The sequence below is a fragment of the Choristoneura fumiferana genome, chromosome 15 (assembly GCF_025370935.1).
Source record: "Choristoneura fumiferana chromosome 15, NRCan_CFum_1, whole genome shotgun sequence".
NCBI classification, from domain to species: domain Eukaryota; kingdom Metazoa; phylum Arthropoda; class Insecta; order Lepidoptera; family Tortricidae; genus Choristoneura; species Choristoneura fumiferana.
The window spans coordinates 8773820-8784820 of NC_133486.1; the positions used below are offsets into that span (position 1 = coordinate 8773820).

At 37.4% G+C, this 11001-nt stretch overlaps 1 protein-coding gene across 1 annotated transcript in view; it reads right to left on the minus strand.

The window, feature by feature from the left end:
- The window catches only part of LOC141435752 (alpha-N-acetylgalactosaminidase), a 70462-nt gene that overhangs the window by 10213 nt on the left and 49248 nt on the right, over window positions 1-11001 (minus strand). The window contains exons 4-5 of the mRNA XM_074098540.1: window positions 4495-4588; window positions 153-328 (exon numbers count right to left, since the gene is read on the minus strand). Of these exons, the coding sequence (XP_073954641.1) occupies window positions 153-328; window positions 4495-4588 (270 nt within the window). The remainder of the gene's footprint in view (window positions 1-152; window positions 329-4494; window positions 4589-11001) is intronic.

The window sequence follows — 11001 nt, forward strand, 5'->3', positions numbered from 1 at the left end:
TCTATAACGTTAACCTGATCAAACCTGCGTTTTGCAAATTCAAAGGCTTGTTTGTTTCTACATCCTTTAATGATTCAATTGAAAATTTTGATGGTGACATCTAAGTTGATCACCCATCGCTATACCACAGAGATGTTCAAATCCATTCGCACCTGCATGCCAGCGTAGATCTGGTAGACGGGCCAGCTGCATGAGTAGACCATATGTTTGCCGGTCAGGTTTAGCTGGCGACCGAACTCGGGGTACCCGTGATCCATGTCTGCGGGGAGTGCATAGCAGCCATCGAGCTTTACGTAGTCCACGCCCCAAGACGCGAAGGTTGCGGCGTCTGAAAGGAAATTGGGCTGTTTTAATTATGCTAGTTCAGAGGTTTCCAACCGGTGTGCCGCGTATATTTTCAGGTGTGCCGCGATCGCCGCGAAATTTATGCGATTCATACAAAAGGTGTCAACGAGACCCTATTAATATGCCTCCGCTGTCCGTTATGTTATACATATTATGGGTATACTGTACGGAATCCTTTAGGTACCTACTCTACGCGCCAGTCCGACTCACAGTTGGCTATTTTTTACTGGTGTGCCGTGAAACTTTGATGAACGAAAAGTGTGCCGTTAAAACCAAAAGGTTGAAAACGCATGTGCTAGTTATAAGCAGAGCCCGAAACTTTCGCGGCATTTTAATCTGTCATAGTGACTTTCTCACTTATCGACTTCCGACATTCAATATCGATATATCGTTATACAACATTTTCAAAAAGATTAAAAGTAGAGGTCTCCGATAGACGGTTTTATCCTTAAAGAGCGATCTCTTCCAATTAACTTTTGAGCAAGCGAAAATGTGAAAAAGACATAAATATGGATTATGCAATAATAGTAACAATTTTTAATTTAGTAATTCACTTTTATATTCAAAGTCTGTAGTATTGCTAAGTGTTCCATTAGTGTTCTTATAAAAGATATTGCGATAATTTTTTTACAATAATATCATTATCAATATCATTTAGGTAGAGTCGATAAGTGAGAAGTGACTATGACAGATCAAAAATGCCGTGAAATTTTCGGGCTCTAGTTATAAGAAAGTTTTATGATTTTTAGGGGGAAGCGATAAAAACCGGAGAACATGAGGCCTTATATTATATTGTCTAACGCACTTGAAATCACAACGCAATCGTTTTCACCACTTTGTTCTTAGATGGTAGAAGATGAGGGTAGAAAGAGACGGTGAATGCGATCGAGAATGTCAGAGCATTAGACAATACGGCCACATGTCTGACTGATATTCAATTTGTGCAGCATGCCATGACTGTTTGGACACATGTAAGTACACCGAATACGGATATTTCAGATCTTCACAAATCTCAATCTTAGGATCGTGATACTAAATTGTTCTCAAGAACAGCCACATACTCAATATTCCAGTTGAGATTTAGTTCACACTGAATGCTAAATAGCAAAATTAGAAGAGCTTCCATAAAGCAGAGCGGGTTGACGTACAAAATTGGCCAATGACGTTAGTTAAATTCACGTCACCTTGCCACATTACAAGTGGAGCGGGGTAGGACTTGAAATGACATACAACTAATGTTACTGGTCGATTTCTGCATGGCGCCGCTCCACTTCTCTTATGGAAGCGCACATTGAATTCAATCGGTTTATTTGGCCCTTAGACTCCTTGAGCTCTAATTGTTTGGAATGTGTGACAAATTGGAAGACCCAGCAAGTATGTACATGCAGACCAGACACAATTTAAAAATCGCATTCTAATGTACTAAAACCATAACCGTACGTAATTGAAGGGCACAGAGCCCCTCATGATAATGACAATAATAATAATCTGAGAGCAAGTACTTAGATATTATGCAAACTCAAATTGAGTTGGCTCTTGGCAATGGCGGTAAGATGTATTTCTTACCATTTCTGTTTTACTAAGCATCACAATGTGCTTTCAATTTACGGCTTTTAATAGTAACCCTGTCTATTAAATGTGATTGGCTGAAAGGATCGAGTGATCTCTCGCTTGCTAGCATAAGGAATGAGATCATATTGTCAAAAAGTTGAAATCGTCCTACGTAAATTGTTTTAACAGATTCCCTGTGATACCTAATTTTAATGTAATATCTAAATTATATTCCCGAATTTGATCACGTTTAATCCATACACTTGGAATGAACATGCAATAGGAAACCTATTAAATATCTAGCAATTATCTCTACCTTGTTCCTGTTAAAGTTTTATATCACCTTCTTTGCATACTTTCTTTCCATTTCCTTTCTGTCTTCCTTAACCAGTGACACAGCTTCCTCTTCATGATTGAGAAAGCAAGCCATTTATATCGATTATGTTTGTATGAAAGGAAAAAATACTTTATTAATTAAAAATTTCGCTCTAAGGCCTAATTCACTTATTGAGACATTGTACGACTATTTTCTGACAAGGTTGTGTAATAAGGAAGACGTTGCAACGATTCCAATGGCAATCGATGGACAAACCTACTAGCACGCGGCATGGTGCGTGTTATTGTTATGCTTCATTCAATGGTATAAGTGATGTGATTAATTATAGACGGTCTAATGGTAAAAGACCTTAGTAACGGCCGTAACGGATGAAAAGAAACAGGATGGCAATGATAACTGTTGTGATTATGATGGCAATAGAAATGTCTGTTTTTAAACCATGAGAACCCTACTAACCATAACATCCCGTATGTAGTACTTTACTAACCGACTTCAAAAAAAAGGAGGAGGTTCTCAATTTGGCTGTATGTTTTATGTATGTTTGATACGTGATAGTTCCGCGAATTGTGGACAGATATTCAAAATTCTTCTTTTGTTTTAAAGAATATACTTGCGAGGTGGTCCCGTTGTCAGCAATTTAGGAACTGATGATGGAATCCTAAAGAAATCGAGGGCAACCTACAAATTTTATAAGCACACTTATAGCGATTTTGACATTTTTAACACCAAATTAAGCATTTACATTCAGAAAGTATAATTTGGTGAACTGGACCTGATGAAGAAGACCGTAGATGGCCAACGGAACTCGTCAAAGCTAAATAATGCTCGCGCGGCTATAAATGAACTTCATTAATATAGATCAGCGACTAATGCGTCTAATGTTTTCAAGCTAATTTATAAATTTTGTGAAGTGTGTTATTCTATCTTTATTTTTAGGTTTTTGACCAGAATCGTAGCAAAAGATACACCTACACCCATAACGAGTAAGGGCTTTACCCGTAAAAATAAAAACCAAAGGAAGTTGCGTGAACTGTTAACTCCAAGCGTTAATAGACTTGCTCAGGAAATCGCGAGTGCCTTTTCGCAAGCAAGCACGCGACTTGGACTCGCCTGTTTACGTAACTTAATACAATTCTTAATAAACAGTAGCTGCGCACTGTTAGGTTTCATTCAGCTTTCATTGATAGTGTCCAGTGAATTTAAAATATGTATTATAGTTTTTGTAAGCCATGAAGACAGCCGTGCAATAATCTATTGCTGTTTTGCTAGGTACGTTGGGACATAACTATCATGATGTAAGGTAAAGTAACATAAGTCATTTGTGCGATGTGGTAAGTCTGATAAATACCTGGTTATTTAACACTTAAGTCTAGTGTCGGTAAAAATGCAAATTTTAATACATAATTGCGGTTGATGGTTATTGGTAAATGATTTTGTTTTACAAGCATTGTTTTTATTGTCCATATAAAAATAGAATTTAAATTTGGACACATAGGAGCTTAGTAAAAATATCTATAGAAGAATAAGCTTGGCAGGGCCATCCATCAAACCCGATTCGTATAAGAAAAGAACCTGTGTCACTATGTGACACCACTACATTTAGGTACGTCAGCAATGTGCTTAGCCGATAACTAGAGGTAAGCAACTTTCCCGGTCCGTTAATTTCAAGCGAATGTTTAATAGGTCTAAGGAAGAATATGAGTGATTATAAAGATTCATTTACATTGTGTTAGTTTCATTGCATTGCATGTCCGGGCAGCTACGAATTTACGAGTAATCAACCATCGACAACAATGTATCACAATGAACTACTTTATGCAAGATATGCGTGTTCATGCAGTTCCTCCACCGCCACACACTGTACTCGAAAGAACCATGTAAGAACACACACAAATCTAGGTCGCGGGTGAGCAAAGGAATTCTTTTAGTTCACTGATATGGACCTCCGCAAAGTAACGCCTAATTCAATAAATTAATGTCTCACAACTTAAAACTACCGTGAGACTCACTCATATTAAATATATTGACCCGGATAACTCACGTCTTAAATCGAGTTTAGCTGCGGCGGCGGCGCGCAGTGCGCGTGTTGCAGCAGCCGCTGAGTCGCGTTGCTCCGGAGACGAAGGGCTACGGATTAGCCCGAAACATGTCGAGCTAAACTCGATTTAAGACGTGAGTTATCCGGGTCAATATATTTAATATCACAACTTATTCGGTATTTCTCGAACTTAAGTTAATGAAACTTTAGACGATGCACGTACCTCCAGCAAGATGTCCCACCACACCAGGGTATCCGGCGCATGTGAAGTTGCCATAGTCTTCATAGATACCGAACTTCAGACCTTTGCTGTGTACCTGCAACAAAATAATGTAACTATTAAAGATCGTCTTTTGAGACAAAAGTGATTGCTGGTTCAAAATTCTTTGTGATGTGTGAAAAACGTTCTTGTAAATCCTACTAATAATTATAAATGCCAAAGTTGGTAAGGCTGTTTGTTTGTTACCTTTTCAAGTCTAATCACTTAACCGATGTAGATGAAATTCGGTATGCAGATACTTTGAGTCCCGGGGAAGGATATATATAGTTTTTTTTTTATTCGACTGGATGGCAAACGAGCAAGTGGGTCTCCTGATGGTAAGAGATCACCACCGGCCATAGACACCTGCAACACCAGGGGATTGCAGATGCGTTGCCAACCTAGAGGCCTAAGATGGGATACCTCAAGTGGATAGTTTTTATACCGGAAAATTGCAAAGTTCCCGCGGTACATACGAACTCTACGCGGACAGAGTCGCGGGCAACTCTGTCCTTCTTCAAGTGCCACCATTATTGAATGTTGGCAGACAGCAGTTAGTTGTGAATATGGTTGCTTGTTTGTAATAAGAATAAGGGTTCCGCCTTTCCCATTTTGACTACGAAACACTAAAAATTGTAACTTAATAATACTAAGTATATTAGATGTGATCATGACTTCATTAATGTTAATTAAACTTAACTGTTTCCCGGTTTACAATACGGTTAACACAATGTAAAACATTGTTTAAATAAGCAATTAAACTATTGTAATAAAGAACAGAAACAATGAAGTAAATTATTATGTTTGTAAAAACGCTCAATTTACTTGAACTAATCATAATATGCAAAGTGATGTTGTTTTACCTCTCATAATTGAAGTAATCTACGTGTAAAAAATGTATTCAATTGCTCAAATTATGAGTTTATACCAAAGAAGCCACCAAAAGCGTCGAGTAGGTATTCATTCATCATCATATAAAACATGGTACCTCGTGCGTGAAAGACATTTAGATGTATACATTTAGAACTCTTCTCCATTTAATGAAATAAACCCCAATTCATTCACTTGTCAAATCGAGTTTAGCTCGACATTGCTCTTGTCAATTTCACGAATTGTCCAAGATTTGTCATACGTAGATATTTTAGCTCCATATCGTCTTGCATGATATTTGAAAGTCCTAACTCTTTTTAACCCCCGACGCAAAAAGAGGGGTGTTATAAGTTTGACCGCTATGTGAGTCTGTCTGTGGCACCGTAGCTCTTAAACGGGTGAACCGATTTGAATGCGGTTTTTTCATTTGAAAGCAGGTTTTCTAGCGATTATTCTTATAAAAATCGGTTCAGCCATTTTGAGGTATTGAGCTTTGAAGTGACAATGTCGGGGGTTTTCCAACTTTTTGTTGGTTAGGTTATTTCTCTGAATCCATTAATTGTTCGGAATTTTAATTAAACAAAGATAATCCAACCTAACCTATAGAGTTCTACAGGAAGGCCATTTAAAAAAAACTTAAAAATTACGGTCCGTGGCTTAAGCTAACTTACAGACTGTTAGTGATAGAAAGTTGTAATTTTGCATGGGTATATTATGTAGGTAGCAATTATGCCGACAAAGTGGTAAAATAAAATGTAAAATGTAAAGTACCTATTCTATAGAATCGAAAAATATTCTCAACTCATGTTAACCATGGATTATTAGTCTCTCAATGTGATCTTCCCCTATGCTGTCTTGCCTGATTTGATGAGCCTGACTGAAGTAGCATAACAAAAACGAACTTTCCGAATATATACGATGACAAAGGATAATTCATTATATCTGTACATTATAGCATCGCCTTTGACAGGAGCGGTCGTTGAGACTGAACTTTTTGCCCCACCCGAAAAAGCCGCAGAATTATCGCTCCATTGTCGGGTAGTTATAATAAAACTAACGTAACAAAAACTTAGTCCGAGATCAAAAGGATAATCTCAACTAATCTCGAGTCATTCACTTCTGCTGTAACAAGCTAAAAGTCAAGGCTAAAAACAACAACCAAGATAGATCTGATATTTCTAAAGCAATGATTGTTATCCGTTGATAATGTTATTATGGAGTTTATTTTTTATTGTTGGTATAAATTTAAATAGTTTTTAGTAGTTAGGCAAGAACAAAGCGTTTTAAAATAATATAAGATGAGGGCACCAGTCATGGACAGGAACCAATAATGGAATATTTTTTCTCCTAACCCAATATTAAGAAACGGACGCTACTTTTTCTAAAACTAATAACACTTATGTGCAGATAACTGATGATCATAACTGGTAAAGTTCATGAATGGTGAGTTATAAAGCATTGAATCCTTGCTGTCCATTACTGGATACTACTGTGTTTAACATGTCCATGATTGGTGCCGTCACCCTACAATAAAACTTTTTGTTGATTTCACATTCGTTTCTTAAATTCCAGTTGAGCTGCTCTCTTTTCATCGATACCTATACATATGTAGCTCTGGTTACAGGGCTACGGCACATGCTGAGCTGAGTCCTTTTGGCATCACACTACAGCACAACGTCTCTAATTTGTCTCTCTTCTTCTATTTATGTTTTTACTGTGTTTTTGTTGTGATGTTGTGTGTTTTTGTTGTCAATAAATGTTGTGAGTTTGAGTTTGAGTCTATAACTTTTTTGTTTGTTAAACGATACAAGGTGTCAATAGAAAGAGTTCGTGAATGCGATTATATTCACTTCAATAATTAATTTAGGATGACATGTATCCAGTGGTTATCGTTTTAACAGTGCAATATAATCGTAAAGAATTAAACAGTGAGGTAATTGCGTGACATCTCACCTATGGGATTACATTTTGACTAGTTATCAATATTTTTCAACACCTGATAGACTAGTAGAGTGTGGTAGAGCAGTTATTGATCAACTGTATCTTACACCAGACCAGTTATTGCAAAATAATTGAAAGGAGCCATCGCCGCTTTGCAACTGCAACTGATACATATTCAACTGCGAATTGCACATTTCGATACATTTAAATATCTATCACTGCACTGATCGAAAAGGGTAGTCAATGTCGAAAATACAAACTGAAATATAGATGCACAGAAAAAACTAGAAAAATAAGACCAGCGCTGGGAATCGAACCAAGGTCCTCGGCATTCCGTGCCGTGTGCTATACCGCTACACCACCGCTGGACAACGATACAGACACGAATTTCTCCTATGCACCTCATATCTCAGCTTGTGTTGTTTCTTATTTAGCCACTTAAGCAGCGACATTAGCGACATCTATGCCGTAGCCCTCATCGAGAAACTTTTCGGCACTCCAAAAAGATTCCAAAAAACCAATCTTGGTAGTCAATGTGATTTTACGCCGCCGTTTTTCGTACTTTATGCCGCCTTTACATCTCCGTGAGATAATATGACACTTAGGGTAGCCAAAAGACAAGCGTAATTTTTTGAGTTGTGAGTCACAAAAATCACTTAAAAAAAATATATAAATAAAAGATATTATCTTTATTTAAGTTTTTTGTGACATAATATTTTTTAAATTTTGAATAAAACAACCTAACGTTTTAGGCAGCTGTAAGCGCCTTTAGAAGCTATTGGTAGGTAGCTCCTTGATCGGCGCAGTGGCAGCGCGTGCGTCGCAGGCGCAGCGCAAGTTGCGAGAGCGCGTGGGAAAGATGTTTCGACACGATGTGCCAACCTAATGATACCTCTAATAGCTTCCTGTATCATCCTATCACGTAGTGGCTTAGGTTTCAGCTTCTATTGTGATAAGCTTTGTTAAAATGAGAAGTGTAATCTCCCATTTGTTTGTTTGTCTTTCATTCACATTGCGATGTAGGAACAGATTTATTTATTTATTTGATTCTGTACAATTACATATTGTAAACAACACAGAGGAAATTAACATATATAAATGGAAAATAATTATTAATAAATAAATAATTATGTTACTTACTAAGAGATTATTTTATAGGATATTATAAAAAAAACCCTAAAGCCAAAAGGAGGATAAAGGTCCCTTATAAAGAGTACAGTTACAACATTTGAATAACGCTGTATCACTGTATGACTTCCGCGAAAACATTTTTCATCCAATGCAAACCACGTCCCAGTCAAATTAATATTATTATATAGAGTAAACTACGCAGAATGTTTGTTCATATTTTACTTAGTTTCTGAGAAGCGCTTTAAAGTAGTTATTAGGTTAAGGCCCTCTTTTAAATAATCTATGCTAACTCCGGTTGTATGACATAACAACTTACTAGAGTTGACAACATTTTTCGCTTTAATAACTTATTATATTTTTACGGGTTATTTTGTAACACGTTCTATAGAGCTTCAATGATAAAGAACTCGTACCACATGGTGCGACATTTATTCAAATAAAAACTAACACAGCAAAAGGACTTGATACTTTTATGCTCTACTACAGGTATACTCAGTATAACCATCTTGCAGCAATTAATAAGGGACAATTTCAACTTTATGAGACCACGATCTCGTTATCTATGCAAGTAGGCGTGGGAACACCCGATCCTTGCAGCCAAGGTCCCAAGATATATCGCGAGATACATACTATGTTTCACTAATTCTTATTGTTGCGGCACCATTGTTGGCTTGTTCACTGTTCACACTAGAAGGGCTGTTTCGAAATCGATTGTAATCTAATGAGGTTCAGAAAATGTAAAAAAAATGGTCATTGTGAACAACTAGCAAACACCTGACTAATTCATAGTCAAAATACCATATACGGGACTTATCACGCTATTTTTACACAAGTAATATTTACCTCGACGTTTCGGCAACGTTACAGTTGCCGTGGTCACGAGTAGACTGAAGTGTGGGGTGTCAAGTCTGCCTAGCAGCGCGAGTTATTCGAACTACCCGCACTTGATCACTAATAGTACCGGCACTCGTATCACGAACTACCCGCACTTGGTCACTTTTATTAAAGTAACTAAATACATGTAACTACTTGATTTTTTACCTACTTATATGACTTTGTAAGAGCTTAAATTCATGGTCCACTATTTCACTCTTCGCGCGTGAAATTAACATACAACGCACACCCGCGCCGAATTTCTTCAACTGATAAAACAACTTTAGCACCTTATCGCATTAACAGTGTGTCTATATTTCATGAAATCGCAGACGTATCTGTAACGAGACAAGGTACAAAAGTGACTAATTTTAATTCTGACCAAACAATGCGCACCTAGTATTCACAGTGCCTGGGGGCTATACAATAACCGCGAATGCTACGGTTAGCAGGACGCGTTCGTCACAGACAGTGTCTGTTGTTTGTGCGGTCATTGTGGACGGGTACCGGATTACGAGCGAGCGCGTGTGACCTTAGCTTTGGACTGAATGGTGTTTGAATTGCGGAGACGATTTTTTTGCAATTTTTAGTTAAATCGAAACCGTTTCGAGATAAATGCTTTTCAACTGTTTTCTATGGAGTTATTTTAAACTAATAGGTAGATAGGTATAGGTAGAACTCTATAGGTTAGTTTAAAAAAAATCGTTCGTCTAATGAGGCAGTTGGGAAATTAGATAGTCCCTCGTAAGATCTGATGTAAGATTCCAAGTCGTCTTTAATTTGAGTGAAGTAATTCAAAATTTACGCGTGGTTATACTACGGAGATTGATTTGGATTTCAATTGACATTTGGCACTGACAGTGCCGGCTAAAGTAATTCCTGTAAATTGTCATTCGTAGTCTATGCGAATAATATGTTTGACGGAATTAAAGTAAATACCTTTGTTATACCGGTTCCGATATTTTTGAAGAATTGTACCTTTGGTTAACCGGACGCCGAATCTTTCTGCACTTACGACGACTTACACTTCTCTCTTTGAAAGCAACTTTGTTTGGCCCCGGACACCGATCTTTCTGCACTTACGACGACTTGCACTTTTCTGTTTGAAAAAACCTTATATTTGGCCCCGGACACTGATATTTCAGCATTTACGACAACATACGGTTCCCTTTGAAAACAACTTGGCTTGGTCGGCGGATACCGATCGTTCTGCACGTAAATATCACGGACAATTCACACCAATTGACCTAGTCCCACAGTAAGCTAAGAAAAGCTTGTGTTATGGGTACTAGGCAACGGAAAACATACTTATATACATAGATACATACTTAAATAACGTATTAAACACCCAAGACCTGAGAGCAAGATTCGTATTTTTCATACAAATATCTGCTTGCACGGGAATCGAACGCGGGACCCCAAGCTTCGTAAACAGGTTCTCTAACCACTAGAATTTCAATATAAAGAATCATTGTAGTTAACCTTTAAAAAGCTGAGATAATAATTATTTAACAGCATGTCTCACATGAGAGTTATAATTTAACTGTCAAAACGTCGTCGCTTAAGGAGCACGTGAGGTAACCAAGTGCTGCAATGCGTGCAATATAAATTGAATAACTATTCGTAACGTATTAAATAAACTATAAGTGATGTGAA